Raw genomic sequence first — 19,021 nt, forward strand, 5'->3', positions numbered from 1 at the left:
ATAGGAGGGGCTAGCACTCCTCAAAGATAATGAGAGCAGAGCAATTATAGGTGTGAAATTAATGTTCAATCTGTTTTTAATTCTGTCTCAACTTCTGTCTTAAATCAAAATAAACAAATGGAAAAAATGAATTCATACTGTAGTTCATAGTCATGAATTTGGTCAGCTCAACTGGGAAAAACCCCAACTGAACTGAACTGGATTACAGAAGCAACATAAATAGCTGAGAAGAAGAGAATACGTCATGGTGGAAAACGGTGTGACAAGATGTATTGCATAAAATTACTTTTAGAGGAAATGGAATGAGCCTACAAACGGTAGAAGAGGGCCTGTTGCTTACCAGTGATGGCTAAGCTGAGAACACAAGGAGTTGTGAGTAGTGCTTTTGGAATGATATGAAACCATACTGGACTACAGATGTGCACAGAACTGAAGATGATGGAGAGCTCTAAACATGGGATAACTGTCAGGACTTGCTGTTATCAGTGTGTGCTGTGTGGTACATTTACTGGACGTCTTCTTGCAATGTGGTGTGAAGGTGTGTATCAATTGGTTGCATGTAGTTATGCCTGATTTGTAGTTTAGTTCCGCGCCCATGTCTAACACCAAAAATCTACAGTATAACTCAGTCACAAGTGACAACACGTCTCACCCAAAACGCCTTATGTGCTTGTAGATAAGTTACTGTAGGTCAGTATCTGAACCAGTTACAGTTCTATTACAGGTCTATCGGAATACATGCATGCGTGCATGCAGACAGACAAGTTCCACACTGACTTCCACCACTTAGGTTTGGACTGTGGCCATTGTAAACACCAAGCAATAACAAACCACTCTGCTTCCCCATGCCTTTGTGTCCATCTTCATTCTTTAGATGACTATCTACAAACCTCACTGTGCAGTGACTGTGCACGTTCTCATTTGTTGTGGCAACAGTGGCATAGGCGCAGTTCAGACACACAGGTTAAACATTCCTGCCACATCGAACCTCCACATGCAGGGAGGTTTAGCTTGGAAATGGAGATTCTGCCTCAAAGGTTGTTGCAGGGGTAAAGTTCCTGTCCACCACCGAGACTAGCGCGCCTAAATCCTCGGGGGTGCATCTGGCTTTGTCAGACTTCTGATTGGTCCCTGACCGACCACCAACCAACAGGCTCCTTCCGCATAGCTGCGGTTGTTTATGCTGGGTTTCCTCGACATGAGAAAAATAAAAATATCCAGTTTTACGTCTTTTTTTAGACGTGGTTTAAATGGTTTTAAGTAGATGAGTGTAGGTATCTTTCTCAGGGACACTTAGACAAACACTGTACAGTAGACTGGGCAAGCCAAGGGAACCAATGACCGTCAAACTCCCAGACAGCCTCTCTACCCGCTCAGCTAACGCACCATCATGTCATCCAACTCCCAGACAGCCTCTCTACCCGCTCAGCTAACGCACCATCATGTCATCCAACTCCCAGACAGCCTCTCTACCCGCTCAGCTAACGCACCATCATGTCATCCAACTCCCAGACAGCCTCTCTACCTGCTTAGCTAACGCTAGCCTGGCTTTATAAGCCAGACCGAATCAGCCGTTGGCAAAACAAAATTGCCTGCCGGCGGATTACGGTCTGGAGAGGCTCAATTGTACGCCCATTTCCTACACCAGAGAACTGGTGTGACCAATCGGGACACGGTATGCAATATGGGCGGGCTTTGGTAGTTCAATGCTTGAGACCTTTGACTGACAGTAGCTCTGACCAATTGCGTCAAAGAGAAAATGTTTGAACCAGCCCCCCGGGAACACAGCATCTCCAGACTCAAATACCACACGACAGTGTGATTTGAGTCTGGCTTATTAGCCAGGCTAAGCTAACGCACCATCATGTCATCCAACTCCCAGACAGCCTCTCTACCCGCATCATGTCATCCAACTTCCAAATTGCTGTAGGGACTGCGCTGCACTGCACTGCACTGCTACATTGAATACTGGAAAGCTCGCCACAAAACACACTCACCCCGAGTCCCCCGCGGGCGTACAGACGGCAGAACTGCTCAGACTGGTATTCCTAAACGTAACCTAAGTAAACTATTCTTAAAACCCCTTTAGACCTGAGGCCGATTCTAAAATTCATGTCAAGGACCCCCATAATTATCTGTGGGGGTCATCGCGGCCATCTGGAAATATGTTGTTCCAGGGACCCCCCCCCCCCCCAGAAGCAAAGATTTGAGTTAAAAATGTTCGCTCTGAAAGAATATACTGTACTGTATATACAACGGTGCCAAACCCTTTAAGGCGAGCATTTTGGATACCGCTAGATTATGATGAATGTATATTTAAGAGGGCTTTGTGACAGGATACATACAGTATAAATGGCCCTGTGTGTGTGTGTGTGTGTGTGTGTGTGTGTGTGTGTAAACTGAAACATAACAAATCTTTTTTTTCTCTCTTCTCCAGTGGTTGACCGACAGGGCTGTGACCCACACACTCGCTTTGTCGTGCCTCCGCGGACTGTCCACTGGGTGGCGCTGCTCCAGCGGGGAAACTGCACCTTTAAGGAGAAGATACTAAAGGCAGCGGCCTACAATGCCTCCGCTGTCCTCATCTACAACAACTCCACGGATGACACGGTCCGAATGGGCCACGACGGTTAGTGGGACGTGTGTGTATAGATATTGTACTGTGAAGACGAGTTTGTGTACGAGTTTGTAGAAAACAAGAAATGTTTCAATCTTGAGATCCATTGTTTTGAAACGAAAACCCCATTAGCAGTCACAGCTTGTGAACTTCTTGAAATGTTCAAGATTCCTTTTTACTTGAGCTGTATATGGTAGCAATCACGTACTTTTGCAACACACACACACACACACACACACACACACACACACACACACACACACACACTTATTATGAACTTCCCTAGTTTCGTGTAAGGGTCATGAAACGCTCTCATAATAAATAAATAAATCAGCTTTATGAAATGAATTGCAAAACACCAATAATTAGCTATGCTATGTGGTTACCAGATCGTTACTGACTAACCATTGATACGGCTAGTTGATGGTTGTGCATTGCTTATAAGATAAGATAAGTGGACATGCATTGTGATGCAGTAAATGGAGGCATTTGTAGGAGATGCAGATGAAGACGGAAGCCAGTGTGTTGAGGAGAGCTGTGTGACTTTGTAGTGTAGAGGAGTTATACCTGTGTGAAGGACATTATTTTATGCATACCTGGACCTCAGCCACCAAACACGAGCACAGCAATACGGCAAACGGTAGCCTGACATAACCCTGCAATACCAATGGGATATGTCACACATGCAGACGAGCGCGCACGCGCGCGCACACACGCACACGCACACAGGCATTTAATGGACACCATTGTCAGAGTTGTTTTAGTGTCATGATCAAGGACTCTTCAATCTAAACACACTCACACAATCCTATCATCTTGTCTGTTTTGATGTTCTTAAGCAATAAGTTATTTAAGAACATTAACCCATTCTGAACAGGCACCCATTTTGGTGTCAGCATCATGTTATGCTTTAGCTATTGAAAAATAGCAGATCTATAAGCTCATATCGCGCCACCGAGTGGCGCAATACGAGCTTGTAGGTCTGCTATTTTTGAAAAATCGAAGAGCGACTGACATTTCTAGAATCTGATCTCAGGTCAGAATGGGTTAATCAGACCAGTGTGTGTCCAGCGGAAACCTCGTATGAATCTGATCTCAGGTCAGAATGGGTTAAGAACTATTAACCTTTGTGTTTGTTCCGCCATTCATCAACGAACATCAAGTGCATGACTCACTTGCTGTGTACTACTGGATGATTGGCTGGAAGGGCCAGCTGTTGCTGGCTGGCTGACGACAAAACAACATCTGGTGTGAAGAAAGCGACACCAGAAAGCTACAGTGTTAAAGGAAAACTGTTTCTATGCATTATATTCATACCTGTGTACTTCAAGTCTAGAAGTCTGTGTACTTTTGGGATGAGAGAGAGACAGAGACAGAGAGAGAGAGACAGAGACAGAGAGAGAGAGAGAGAGAGAAAAACACAAAAAGGATAGCTGATTTCAAATTAAAATCAACCGATAATCCACAGTAGGTGACTTATTAAGACGATCTTATCAACCTACTGCATGTAAACTGGAGCCGACCTAACCCTATTCCTAACCTCAGTCTTAAAGTAGCAATAATATTTCAAAAATGTAATGACTTTTTTGGTATTCAGACAGCCAGCAAAAAACACAAAAGAAATGTAGTCTCTCTCTGTGACACATCTAGGGGCCACAATCTGCATTCAGAGATGTTCCTAGAAGTCATTAGTCGAAGAAAAAAAACCCGACCCCTAGATATGTCACGGAGACTAAATATTGTTTGGGAGCTGGCTGAATAATATGAATAATATTATTGCTTATAGCAGCTTATAATAAATAATAATAATAATAATAATAAAACTTTATTTGTATAGCACCTTTCATGACATGAAATGCAGCTCAAAGTGCTTTACAGAACAATGGAGAATAAAAAAGAAAAGCAAGGCAACGACATTAAAAAACAAGCAGTAATGCAATACATTGAGGACATGAATAACAAAAAAATAAAAGATCAATTAAAAGCAATGTTGTAGAAGTGGGTCTTATAGCAGCTTTAACCGGCCACGTAAGTCCATTAGCTAGGGTTGCCCCGCGCGATCGGAAATCGGGGCAGGTCACATCATTTTCAAATTATCGGAATCGGACCGGAACATCCATATCATGATATTAAACGTAAATGGTGCATTTATATAGCACTTTACATAGATTGTGCATTACATTCACCCATTCACACACCGATGGTGGCGGAAAACATGCAAGGCACCAACCAGCACATCAGGAGCAATTAGGGGTTCAGTGTCTTGCTCAAGGACACTTCGACACTTAACAATGGGGGAGCCCGGGTTTGAACTGGCAACCTTGCGGTTACCATCCGGCCACTCTACCCCTGAGCCACTGCCGCCCCACAGACTGGATGTTGTCTGTGATTTTGAATATTGTACTATTGCGAGTGTTCTATAAAAATATAAATATCGGATCAGGAAAAATCGGTATCGGCAGATACTCAAAATCAAATGATCGTATCGGGAGCAAAAATACGGGATCGAGACATCCCTACCCCTAACCTCATATCAGTCTGAACCAGCTTACAAGGCTGGTTCAGACTCTAACCTCATACCAGTCTTAACTGGCCACGTAAGTCAGTTTCACTTCTGTGTTTCCTAATCGCAGCCAGTAGGCTCCCAGTATACATGCAGTAGATGGAGAAGATCGTCTTGATAAGTAACTTACAGGTGTTTATCGGTTGATAACTTTCGAAGCGGGTGAAAAGGACAGGGTGAAGCAGTAAGTGTTAATGGGGTGCACAGAGAGGGCTGGCTGCAACAGCATTGTGTTTGGCCAAGGCAGGAGTCAGACACCCAACCAATGAGAGCACTGGAAAGGAGGAGGATGAACATGTAAGGTACAGAAGGAAGACGGGATGCAGGGGGTGGACTGAGGAATCGTGAGTCATAACGTGTGGCAGTTGCTATCCGCGTGAGATCGATGAACTATTATAAATATAGAATATCCATGACTAATTAATAAGGTAATTTTCCTTCATGAGCAGAAGATGGTTCCCTGGAGCCCGGGCCATACAGTATTGATCTGCCTGAAGAGAAATATGTGAGACATAATTCTGCAGTCTTTATTTGAGGCACACGTTTGAGGCACAGAATAGCATGTATGCTCACTATGCTGGTGTGCATACGTGTCGGCATCATGCATCTACTGGCAGAAACTAAGAATTTAACCTGTGTGTGTGTGTGTGTGTGTGTGTGTGTGTGTGTGTGTGGAATCTGTGTTTTCGAGGCTCTCATATTTTTGTTTTACATTCCAGTTTTAAGACCGATGAGATGAAACACTTATCTACTTAAAAACTGTGCTGTCATCCATCAACGCCAGCTTTCTTCAAGGACTTCTCCCCCCCCCCCTACTGCCTTCTTTACAACAGGGTCATCTTACAAAGTCATTTAATCTACCATACTATATACTAGTATAAATCACTTCTAATTAAATGAAAACATCTGCCCACGCCATGGGATACTTTCACTTACCTCCAGTGCAGTCTTTTTTCTTTTTGTATGGGGCACGCCGCTATCCCCTCCAACGTCCTCGGAAATGACGTCATATGGCAGCCAACTAAGTCTATGGAGTGTGATTTTTACTTTAAAGTTTAGACTTTAAAAATGCATTTCTTAAAGCTGCAATCCGTACGTTTTATGTCCTCTACTGGCGGAGACTCGGAGAGAGGTATTTGCAACACCCAGGTCTCCTGCGTGGGATATTATATTGTATTATTTGGTATGAATACTACGAAGTGAACTTGATAATTTGTGAAAATCTTTGACATCAGTGCCCAACGGGCACCGCTGTGGAGGCTCCAACGAGCACTGCTCTAGTTGGAACTAGATAAAATGCCACTCTGGGCACAGGTCTCCACCAGGGCAGGTCAGGTTGTGGCCTCCTGGTGGCGCTATAACAGGCCAATGTGAAAAGGGTGGGATATATTCCTCAGCCTGGTAGGAAAGTCTGTGAAAGATTTCACGTAAATTGCACGCTGCGTTCATGATTTGAGGCTTTTGGTTCAAAATGGGCCGATCCTGCAAATTTTTAAAGCCAGTGTTAGGCCAATTAGGATGTAATATGAAATATCGGACAGATCCGGCTTGAACACATGTGACTATAGAGATAGTATGTAACGATTTGTGGGATTTTTGGACAGAATCTGGAGGAGTATTATTAAAAAAATGTTTTTCAAAAGTCGGCCTCCTGGTGGTGCTATAACAGGCCATTCATTCAGGCACAGGTTCATCATTGGCATCCAGGGAGTGTTTGTTTAAAATGTTGCATCGCCCGGGTTAATGGTGCCGGAGATTAGCTGGTAACAAACAGATGGACGGACGGACACAATCACACACACAAAACATACTCTCTCCCCATGCCTTCGGCCTGGTGGAGACAATAAAGTCAGAGAAAGAAGGGTATATACTGGGTCAGGGGATTCTACTAACATGAAGGTGTTCAAGGAATTTAACTATGTAAAAAGCTTTTGGATTGCAGCTTTATATCTTCATATCCCTTGGAGATAGTCTTACATCTGCTATGGGCATAACAAATTATTCACCAAGCCACATCTGCTATGGGCATAAAAAATATTCACCAAGCCACAGAGTGTAATCAGTGTATTGTCGTACAGCGCATGCTTGATATCAGGGGTTGAACATCGTGCATCTGCTGCTAGTGCGTCAGCAATCCCTGCAGTCATGCGGCCATCCACGCAGCGCTGCCCGTGTCTCCGTGCCATGTGGTGCCACACACAGGTGAAGGTCACCCCTACGCCTAAACCGAAAGGCAGATTTTAACAGAAAGGGAGCCAGACAGGTAAAGTAAAGCCTGAGTTAAACGTACAGTAGTTGCACGCCAGTGTCACGACGCACCAAAAATAGCACATCTACATCTACAAGCTCTCAACGTGTCCTGCTGCGACCCGTTGTGAGCTTGTAGATCAGCTAGTGCCTGGCACAATGTGCAACTACGTATAACTCGGGCTTACAGGCAGCATCATTGACGGGGAGAAGGCAAACAATCTGACAGAGAGATATGCAGTCTGGTGGGAAGTGATGCGTTAATACCGTGAGAGAGTTATCTGATAGTCCAATGAACAGGCTGTACACATAAGTCATGGAATCATAAGATCTGGCATATTTTATTGCCCGGGATACTTATCCCAAAATGAATGGTTATGTGATATGCATACTGTATGAACAGCAAAGACATAGATGAAAGCAAATACGACCTTTTATATCACGAATCAGATTCGATCATATCAGTCCGTTGATCGGGGCGCCCCTTGAAGCGCAGGCCAGAGGGGTCGTCTGTCCCGGAGAATTCTGACGTACGTGTCTCTACTTTTTCAGACACTATATAGAAATCTTTCTGTCCCTCTGTGACCTTGCTTGAGCACAGCTAGGGTGCACACTCTTATGAGTAATAGTAACTGCTTAAAAGGTCTACTTTATCCCAACAGAAGGTATAATGGAAGTATGAGTCCTATGTTTATGACAACACCTCACCGTGTCTGATAGGACACATACATGGACATGGACACAAGACATGTTTATGTACTGTTATCTGTCACAGCCCTTCATGCAGATGTTTTAGTGAAATAAAACGCAATTCAACAAAGAATCTCCAAGACCATTATTACTATATTATACTACACTTCTACAATATGTTATATGCCATGAACTGGTACTGTACAGGTATGTGTCCTTGTTGGATATGAACAAAAGCCAGGCTATCAAAAGCTAACATGTGATGTCTCCTATCTCTCTCTCTCTCTCTCTCTCTCTCTCTCTCTCTCTCTCACTCACACACACACACACACACACACACAAACTCCCATATGTGTTCCATGGCAGAGTTAATAAGTCAGCCTGCGTCACACCTGCTTGCCTCCCTGAGCCAACGGTTCACGTGTGTCTCCTGTCTGTTGGCAGCCAGTGTCTGTCCCTGGCTCCCATAAAGCTAATGATTAATGCTAGTTGGCTGCAGCCTTGGCCTGTTGCTTTGACTGACTGATCTGACATTGATCTTGGGGCAATAGAGTGACTCATAAAAACAAGTGTGTGTGTGTGTGTGTGTGTGTGTGTGTGTGCATGTGCGTGCATGTGCACGCTTGTGTCTGTCGGCCTCGGTATGTATGCGTATGCGGGTATACACAATGTGTGTGTGTGTGTGTGTGTACAGTAGGTATTGCTGTGGGCATGTGTCACTGACAAATAGCAAAATGTATACTTTTTCTGTCTATAATGTAATAATCCCAGAATTGAACAAGAAAGGCATATGAAAGAGCACATCTCTGTCATGATGTGTACAGCAGCCCATGCTGTACACTTGTAGCTTTTCAAATGAAAGTAGTGGTTATTATTTTTCTCTGACTCTTATCTATAGATATTGGCATTGTAGAAGTCTCACTTTTTTCCTGATGTTTCTCAGTGGAATGATCTTGTACCTCACCTCCATTCCTGTTAGCGTAATAGTTGGCACTAAAAGGAGTGGTCTGATTGTCTTATTCATAACAGAGAGGACAGTGTTTTCACGCATACTGTAGCTTATAAATCTGGTTCTGTTACTTAAGATTGCTGCATAAGTAAACAAAGTTGGACCCCTTGTCGACTTGCCGAAACTGATGTTCTCAGAGCACAAAATTGTTTTTTACTCAATGCAGCTCCACTTTGACTGCTCTGCCATTTCTGGTGACAGACACATAGTGGATGAAGTGTGTACTATCTCTCTCCATGAATGAATTGCCATCTGGCTGTGTTTGCAGTCTCTCATAGAGGGATTATAGAGGTCTGTACCTTCTAAACTCATCTGACAACCTTCATTCAAAACCGTCCATGGTACTTAACTTTGCTGGCAGATTGCAGAAATGAAAAGCGATATAAATCACAAGCAGATTGAATGTCAACCACATGCCTCTGCTGTGATGTTCAGAAAATCTGGGAGGTGCAGAACTGATGAAACAACCTTTCAGCAGGCAATCATTTCTTTGTTTCCTTCTTATCTCGGCAAAATGTATCCACATGAAGTATACTGCAGCCTTTCAAGAACAGAATGGTCATGCTGAACAATATGCAGGGTAAATGCATGAAGGGTGACATGACCAGGTGGAGCGAAATGCCTTCACGACGGACGACGTACGTCGCGACGTATATTTTTCCGTCGCAACGTATATTCGAGTACGTCCTGGCGTAAATATCAATTCGTCCCGGCAGAACGGACTCGTCGCGGCTATATCTACCCGTTTGCGACGTAATATGTTGGCTATTATTTTCCGTCGCGCCAGAACGGGACTCGTCGCAGCTATATCTACCCGTTGTGGCGTGAGCTGGACTCGCCGCGGCAGAACGTGACTCGTCGCGACTATATCTACCCGTTTGCGACGTGCGCCTCGCCGGTCCGGTCTCCAGGCGAGCCTGCGTCCTTCATATATTTTTTTTTCTGCTCTCGTTGGACTTAACTTTAAAAGTCCAATGGAACACCTCTTTGTAACGGGTCGCTGTAGTATAGTGGTCTAATTCCTCGCCTCTCTATTCTTTTTTGCTGAGGACGCTGGTTCAATTCCCGCTCGCGGCAAACCAAAATTATTATATTTTAGACAGACAGACAGACAGACAGACAGACAGACAGACTGCCTGTCTGCCTGCCTGCCTGCCTGTCTGCCTGCCTAATGTATTGTAAATAATGTATTCATTCCATACGGCTATTTTTTTTTAATATAAAAACTTTTGTCTTTCGCGCGATTCGAACCAGCGTCGTCAGCACCAAAACATTGAGAGGCGAGTGATTAAACCGCTGGACTACAGCGGCCATACGTTACAAAGAAGTGTTTCATTGGACTTATAAAGACAATAGCACCCAGCTGCAGTCTCGCAAGGGGAGGGACCGGAAGTGCTTTTATTTCCGGCTTCCACGTGCACAAGCGCACATACACGCACGCGAAATATAATGCAATATGTAATAATCAGCTCATACATTATAAAGACATTATTGCATTATGAAGTTTTATTACAGTATGAGTCGCCTATGTGGAGGTTCTTAATGTAACACATTATTACATTATAGAAAAATCTATTAAGTTATGTGCTCGTCTTTTAATTACATTATGAGCTGATTATTACATTATGAGGTCAGATGTAGAGTTGCTGGCCGCCTCAGCTCCATATATGGAGATCTAGGTGATGATCCAGTCTTTTCAATGTATGGCTATCCAGGGTTTGATGAGGTCAGTGTCGGGATCTTATATCATATGGAAACGGCCATATATGGCGGTGTGACGTGTCATGAGGCGTGACCATATATGGAGGCATGACACGAGGCGTGACATGACACACTTACTGACTGACTGACGGGAAATGCAGGTTTTCATAGTAAATTAAATGCATATGGTCGTGTGTCTGTGATCTATGGTCTGGACATGGTGTGTGTGGGACAGGGGTACGGGGTTATAGCAACTTAAATGCCTTGATATCATTATGTTATAATCGACCATATAGGCCTAGCCTATTATTGCATATCATTTTATTATTGTTAGATTTGCATTTCTTCAAATATGCACACTTATACCACCAACTAATAAGCTTTCAATTAAAATATTACCTACAACAAACTACTTCAAACTTTTCCAAACCGACCACGTAATTATGTTTAAGCACAGATGGTACCATATACACCCGGCATTTAAGCGCGCACCAGCAAGTGCGTGTCGTGCACGCGCATTATATTTCGCGTGCGTGTATGTGCGCTTGTGCACGTGGAAGCCGGAAATAAAAGCACTTCCGGTCCCTCCCCTTGCGAGACTGCAGCTGGGTGCTATTGTCTTTATAAGTCCAATGAAACACTTCTTTGTAACGTATGGCCGCTGTAGTCCAGCGGTTTAATCACTCGCCTCTCAATGTTTTGGTGCTGACGACGCTGGTTCGAATCGCGCGAAAGACAAAAGTTTTTATATTAAAAAAAAATAGCCGTATGGAATGAATACATTATTTACAATACATTAGGCAGGCAGACAGGCAGGCAGACAGGCAGTCTGTCTGTCTGTCTGTCTGTCTGTCTGTCTGTCTAAAATATAATAATTTTGGTTTGCCGCGAGCGGGAATTGAACCAGCGTCCTCAGCAAAAAAGAATAGAGAGGCGAGGAATTAGACCACTATACTACAGCGACCCGTTACAAAGAGGTGTTCCATTGGACTTTTAAAGTTAAGTCCAACGAGAGCAGAAAAAAAAATATATGAAGGACGCAGGCTCGCCTGGAGACCGGACCGGCGAGGCGCACGTCGCAAACGGGTAGATATAGTCGCGACGAGTCACGTTCTGCCGCGGCGAGTCCAGCTCACGCCACAACGGGTAGATATAGCTGCGACGAGTCCCGTTCTGGCGCGACGGAAAATAATAGCCAACATATTACGTCGCAAACGGGTAGATATAGCCGCGACGAGTCCGTTCTGCCGGGACGAATTGATATTTACGCCAGGACGTACTCGAATATACGTTGCGACGGAAAAATATACGTCGCGACGTACGTCGTCCGTCGTGAAGGCATTTCGCTGTCTCTCGACATGACATCTACTGTATTTTGGCCTCAATTCTAAACATGTGGCTTCCTTTCCGAAAGTGGTTGTGTACCTTCTGGTGCTATCAAAAGTCTTCAGATATATGTTGGTTCATTCCTTTGGTCTACACTAGAAAACCACTGCTGTAAGTACAGAACACCACTACTGTAAGTATAAAATCCATTACTGTAAGTAAGTACTTACTACTGTACTGTAGTGTGTAAGCATTTGGCTGAGGCTGACGACTAGCTCTGCAGGCTGTGGGTAGTTGAGTCATGACTGAATGTTTGCTGCATTTTGTGAATGTTTGAGAGACATTTGAGTGGAGATGAGGTTGGTAACCGCTGTCCATTTGAATTCTCAAGGAGTTGTCGTCCTCCCTCTGTTGTCGTCATCCACTCTCATTCACGTGACCCCAGCTGGCAAATGCGCTGAGTCAGCCCTGTACTGAGTACTGAGGGCTGAAGGACTGAAGGGCAACTCCTGTTGGGCTTCCCAAGGGATGCTGGGCAATAATCCCAACGCTTAATTTACACTCGAACCAAGGTGATGCATTTTCAACAGAATAAGGGTAATACATCATCTTCATCAAGCCTTACACAGCTTCTTCTGGATGCTAGGTCTGTTGCTTATTTGTTATACATTGTAGCATGTCCTTCAATTAGCACTCCAATTCCTTGACCCTGTTGGGGTTTGACACACCTTCCTTGTACATACTCTGACAAGAGCATGTGCTAAATGGCTAAATTGGGAATGCAAAAATAAATTAAGTGGAATTTTGCAAGGTGTTTTTGTTGCTTTTTTTGTTGATTTTCTCCTCAATTTAGTTATGCCAATCATTTCCTCCCCCCACACACATTTCTGTGTCGTCACTCAACACTCCTTTCTGACGGGTGCCCGTAGGATTATGCGCATTGACAATTATCACCCTCCCCGGCCGCGTTATTGTGTGGAGTATAGACCCTCGACAAAGCCGGATGTACCACGGTGGAGTTGTGGAAGTCCCCTCTAAGTTATTTAATAACTGTAGCCTTTATTAGAAGAAAGGAGTGCTGTTATTGTTAATGTTTTAATGATGTAAAATAACTTCAGACACACACTGTTAGGGCAGCCTGTCTGACTGACTAATTCATCTCCAGTATCTGTGATGCAGGAGAATGAGCAAGATGGCTGCACCTTGGCAGAGAGAGGAGAAACACAGAAAGACAATGGCCCTCATTTACCAACCAAGCTTTTGACAGAAAAGAAACAGAAAAGTTGGCATATGGTCATTTCCACGCAGTTGTTGATGGCTAGAAGTGACCACATTCTTCTCTCTTGCTTTATTGCAATCTTTGTTTGGTTTGATTGGGATCTCTTATATATCTCCACATCTGAGTCTGAGGCAATAGCCTATTAAATGAATCAATAGTCCACACGTGTAGAACTCAAATCTCGACCATCATGAGCAATCTTAAGCGTTATTCATAGTCTGGACTTTCGGTGGTGAGGTGACCACCTAACTACAACATGACGTCATGAGCCGCGGTGAAGCGCAAACCACCGCCACCGCCCCAGCCCTTCTCTCTGTTTTTACTCGCCACCGCTCAGCTCTGGTGGTCTGGTCACCTCAACACCGAAAATCCAGACTATAAATGAGCCTTTAGTTCACCTGATGCTCCCTCTCTTTCCATGGATTTTGTTCGAGGCTTTCTCCTTTGCCAGACATCCTGGGAATGAGGTTTGCTGTGTAATTTGGGGAAGTTTATGAACACTGCATCATCAATCAAAAATGGGTTCATAAAACCCCATTAAAAAAATACTTTGGGCATGAAAGTCAAATTCAAACTTCAGACTGAGTATGTTCCACCAGTATGGGCCAGGACTGCTATTGTTATATGAAGGCTCTTATCAAGTACAATTTGGTGTCTGTACAGTACAGTACAGTACAGTACAGTACAGTACAGTACAGTGCAGTGCAGTGCAGTGCAGTGCAGTGCAGTGCAGTGCAGTGCAGTGCTGTACAGTGCAGTGCAGTGCTGTACAGTGCTGTACAGTGCTGTACAGTACAGTACAGTACAGTACAGTACACAGCGTGGCAAACCTGAACTGTATTATTTGGCATGTTGTGCAGCTGCTTTGGGAGTGACTGAAACGAATGACACAAAGGATGGGCAAAGGACCATCCTTTGTGTCATTTGTGATCATTTTGTCAGCTCACCATCAGAACCATAGCAGGAACAAGTACTGTAGCCCAGAGTCTATTCTGTTGCTGACACAAAGGCTTACGCTACGCAGAGACAGAAAATATAACACCTGGCTCGGTGGCTCCCTATAGGTCAGGAATGCTGGCACTGTCGGTTGGATATGGTATTTAATACTACTAGACATATACTAGATGTATGTAACCCAGAGTCACAAATTCAGTTGTAGACATATTGTGTACATTATAGATGACGTACGGTACCACCCTAACATACTGTACACCCATATAGAGGAAGAAAAACAGCCCGTGCTAAAGTGGTTTGAGGGTCAGTGATGTGTTACTGCAGTAATATGAGACACAGGAAGCAGAACCCAGCCAGTTGACCTTTCTCCCTGCCTCTCCCTCCTCCACCTCCAGTAAGGTCCCGCCCTGCCCTACTACCCCAAATATTTCAAATCAGCCTCACGGTGGCGTTATAACAGGTTGAAAGTGCAACACAGCCCTAGGTACGCAACCCGACCGGGACTTCATTAATCTGTTCACACAAATCACATTAATACATGATGGCTGTACATATTCATTGTACATGTATATTGTGTTTATAGTACCAACTCAAAATTATTACAGTTATGGATCTAAAAATAGGAAGTATGTATTTTGGTGTAAGCTACCTGTATGTCTTGAGTCGTGACATTGGATTTCATTACATGATGCTTCTCCTTCCAAGGTTCTCTGGGTCACAGCAGCAGAGAAACTTGAATTATTGTACAGTGGCGTTGGTGCATTTCCTGTTGAGACAGGCAGCTTGGAGCATGCTGATAGATGTCAGACATTCTCAGTATGGCTCCCCCATTAGAATATAGCCCCAGGTGGAGCACAGTGTTCATGTTGACTGAACAGAAACATTATCTTGAGTTCAGAATTCATTATCACAAAATTAATAGAATCTTGTGTCAGTCAGTGTTGTCATTTGTTAACCCGAGACTAAAGCTACCTACCATACCTTAAATTACTATTGTTTTTATTTATTTTCCCATAAAGGTGCAACTGCCGCATTTGCAAACTATGCGACCGCCTAGGGCCCTGGGAGAGCCCCCCCACCCCCCGAACATGTCCTCAAAGTCATGCATCCAACAAGCTTTGAACTGAGCAGATTGGATCGCCCATTTGTCTTTAACTAGTCCTTACCCGTTCTAATATATGATCACCAAATTAGGTACAGTGTGGCTTATGAGATGTAATAGATTAGATGACGTTATTGTTTGGGAGGGAATTGTTAATGGATGAGCTTGGGAAGGGCACAAAGTTAATATTATAAGTGGTCTGCGGAGCATTCCCTGGGGGGCGTCTGTGACTGTGTATTCCTGGGACCATAAATATGTCTCTGCGCACACACGGCACATGGCCCAGAGTTGGTTTTGACATGGCAGCAACACCCTGGATGGTGTGTGTACTGTACAGACAACACTGGCGCGTGTTTACACAACCCTATAGGGATTTTGAATAACTCCGTTGTGAGACAAATAATCGAGGGAGGCGATGTTTTTTTTTATCACATGCGGTGCAGTAGGCTATTGTAACATTGTCTTTGGCTTTGACTACCATCTGTAACCGCGCATCACCAGGCTTTCAGGTGCCACGCACCCCCCACCACAATGCCTGTGTTGTTTCACCCGCGTTTGGTTTGAAGTGATATCGAGTTACGTGCAAACACTGCAAAGTTGTCGCTATGATATCCATTTTACTTCAGTGTGGCTAAAGCCAGACTAGAGGCTTGCGTTCAAAGAGGAAGATATATAATACGTTTCCAGTTGCTTCAGTCGCTTCACTATGGTCGCTCGCAGGTCAGCATTGGTTAAAGAAAGAAGAAGAAAAAAAGTCCTTTCTCTCCAGCTCACTTGTTTCCATGCAGGAGCTGTAGCTGTGTTCCCCCTCCCTCGAGTGGTGGATTATATTGTTGATATATTATGATACAACAGATATGTTGTTGGGTACACACAGTAATGTAACTTTGGGAGTGTAACCAAATGAACCTGTGCGTGTTCGCCATGGTGGAATGTTAACAGTCCAGTCCCCTCCCTGAGTGGCGAGTGGTAGCAGAAGAAATAGGGGCGTCGCATTGTTTCGGCAGTCGTAGCGCGGGGCCAGGCGCAAAATTGTATAGGCCACAGCGCTGATTGTTGTGTTGCGGCTGTAGCATAGGAAGCATGACAGTGGGGTAACACCGAGAACGGTGGCGTGTGATGCATGTGTCGCTAGGGGGCGGGGGTATTTCTTTGACTGGTTGTTCTTTATTTATGTTCCTTTGTAATTTATCCTGATGTATAATGTTGTGTTTGATGTATTGTTTTTGACTGTATTTGTGTATTGTAACATCGGCTACATTGAAAATGAGGGCTTTCCCTCAACCGAGTATAAATAAAGGTGATGATGATAGATACAGTAGATGGCCCATGATCTAAATTAGAAGAGGAATGTGTACAGTACTCAGGCCATTGGTCCCTGACACCTTTGCGGAAGAGAAATAGTTTGATGGGTTTTCTACTGTAGTCATTCATAATGTGCTACAGAGAATTATCCCCCCCTCTGCTCCAATTCAAGCCCTACACTGGGTGGAACCACACTCTCTCTCTCTGTCTCTTCCCCTTAAGTTCAAATAAATGCCACGTCACAAATGCCATTCATTTTCCTCCAGCTGAGAAATAATTTCAGAGGTCATAGATATCATGGAAGTTGTACTCCACTACATCTCAGAAGCAAATATCTCTCTCCTTCCAGGTACTGGCAACACCGTGGCTGTGATGATAACGGAAACGTACGGGAAGGAGATCCTGGCCCACCTGGACCACAACCTCACAGTGCTGGTCAACGTGGTCGTGGGTCAACGAGGGCCCACCAAGAACAACAACCGAGGCTCTCTGGTCTTCGTGTCCATCTCCTTCATCGTCCTGATGATCATCTCGTCAGCCTGGCTCATCTTCTACTTCATCCAGAAGATCCGCTACACCAGTGCACGTGACCGCAGCCAGGTACCAATGCAAACACAGGGAAAAGATTGTTAACTCATTAACAGTTTGGGTGGCGGGAACATTTTCAGAATAAAGGCGCCAAAGCAGATGAGGGAGATTGTACTCTGAAAACTCCCACCTTTCATTTCCCCCCAAAACCGGGAGGTAAAATCTTCCTTTACTACATCGCCGTCGTAAAACTGATCTATCTTTAAAAGCGTTCATATTCTAAGCGAGATGCATGATGAAGGCAGAAATTAGGACAAAAAATGGCCGTTATGATCAATCTGCGCGGAAGCAGTGTAGATTCAGAGTAAATAAGGATGTTTGTCGACAATATAGGTGGTCTTCCCTGCTCACCAGTCTCTGCTTAGCTGCTTTCCAAACAGATTCTACTATGCAGGCAATGGTTCAATTAGTCGCTTTTTTCCATGATGACTCATGACCGTGCCCAAAAATGCCTTATTTAGCTTCAAAACTAGACAATGGAAGTCAATGATATTATAATGTGTTTGTATACAGCCAATGGATACCACAGCTAAGGCAACCAGACAGGTTAATATAACCAACTAACAATCTATCTCAATCTCATAACTAGGTTACACAGCGAGCCTATACTAAAGTACACAAACGCCTCAACAGCATGTGGAATTGCTGCACACACAGTATATGGGTTGCCAGAACTTGCAACATCAATAACCTACAGTCCTTGACTTGTGGTCAAGGATTGGCAGATTTAATTCAGTGGGATTTGTGCTGAATGCTGATGTAATGGTACAAGTGGTGCGACTCGTGTATTGATTCATTACGCCTGTCTGACTTTAGAAGGTGTCCTTACAAGGTGGTACAGTACCTTACAATTCCTCTGAATGCAGTTACAATGTCCTGCAGAGTTGCAATGACTCATACAAGGTGCTCAAGTCAGGTTGCATCTTGCACTGCGTTCACCCTGGCAGATTCAAAGAGCTACACAGCGTATTTGTACCTTTGTAGCTGAAGTTGAAACTAGCTTTCAACTTCAGTATCTTTGTATCTTCATGTCGCTGGCGTCCATTGAAAATGAATGGTAGACTGTATCTTTGTATCTGCCCGTGTGAACGCAACCACCTGACACATATGTGTTACGGTATTTTAAGAATAGCTCAAAGCTACACTACCAGCAGCGAAGTCAAATATTAGTTAGTGAATGCCATGTAAGTACAGTACAGGAAATGACATGTCATAGATCACACAGCACAAAGTCGCTGCGTGTACATTCAAGGTCCAGTTATCAGTCTGGTTTGTCAAATAATGGCACCCTCAAAAACAACAGCATCTAACAATCATGATTTCCTGAAACATCTAATGCCTCAGTGCTATGCAGCAACTGCATCAGCATGTACGTAGATTTGACTGAAACAATTTTTTCTAATCTCACCTGCAGAGTCAACGAACACCATGGTAAATAGTGAAGCAAATAGAGTGCAAAGAAAAACTAGAAGTGTAGGAGTGTAGATCAGGTCGGATTGCCCACCCAGGCCTGTTTCGGTCGTGGGGTGCAGTCGTCAGGACACAAGGACACGCAGTACTCGCACAGGACGCATACAGTGTGCACGAGCCGGTAGTTTACGTAGACAAGACAAGAACCGAAGGTTTCTTTGTGCCAAGTG

At 44.1% G+C, this 19,021-nt stretch overlaps 2 protein-coding genes across 5 annotated transcripts in view; one reads left to right on the forward strand and one right to left on the reverse strand.

Moving 5' to 3' along the window:
* Window positions 1-19,021, reverse strand: part of LOC310873003 (leukocyte cell-derived chemotaxin-2-like) — a 111,993-nt gene that overhangs the window by 45,104 nt on the left and 47,868 nt on the right. The window lies entirely within an intron of this gene.
* rnf130 (ring finger protein 130) overlaps window positions 1-19,021 on the forward strand; it is a 59,528-nt gene that overhangs the window by 19,761 nt on the left and 20,746 nt on the right. For all 4 annotated transcript variants that reach the window (XR_014570442.1, XM_083785235.1, XM_083785237.1 and 1 more), the window contains exons 3-4: window positions 2,438-2,629; window positions 17,143-17,393. Coding sequence is in view for 3 of the 4 variants with exons in the window: in XM_083785235.1 (XP_083641361.1) it covers window positions 2,438-2,629; window positions 17,143-17,393 (443 nt within the window). In the remaining variant the exon portion in view is untranslated. The remainder of the gene's footprint in view (window positions 1-2,437; window positions 2,630-17,142; window positions 17,394-19,021) is intronic.

This window comes from Protomyctophum parallelum (genome assembly GCF_964188405.1).
Source record: "Protomyctophum parallelum genome assembly, chromosome: 16".
Classification (NCBI taxonomy): domain Eukaryota; kingdom Metazoa; phylum Chordata; class Actinopteri; order Myctophiformes; family Myctophidae; genus Protomyctophum; species Protomyctophum parallelum.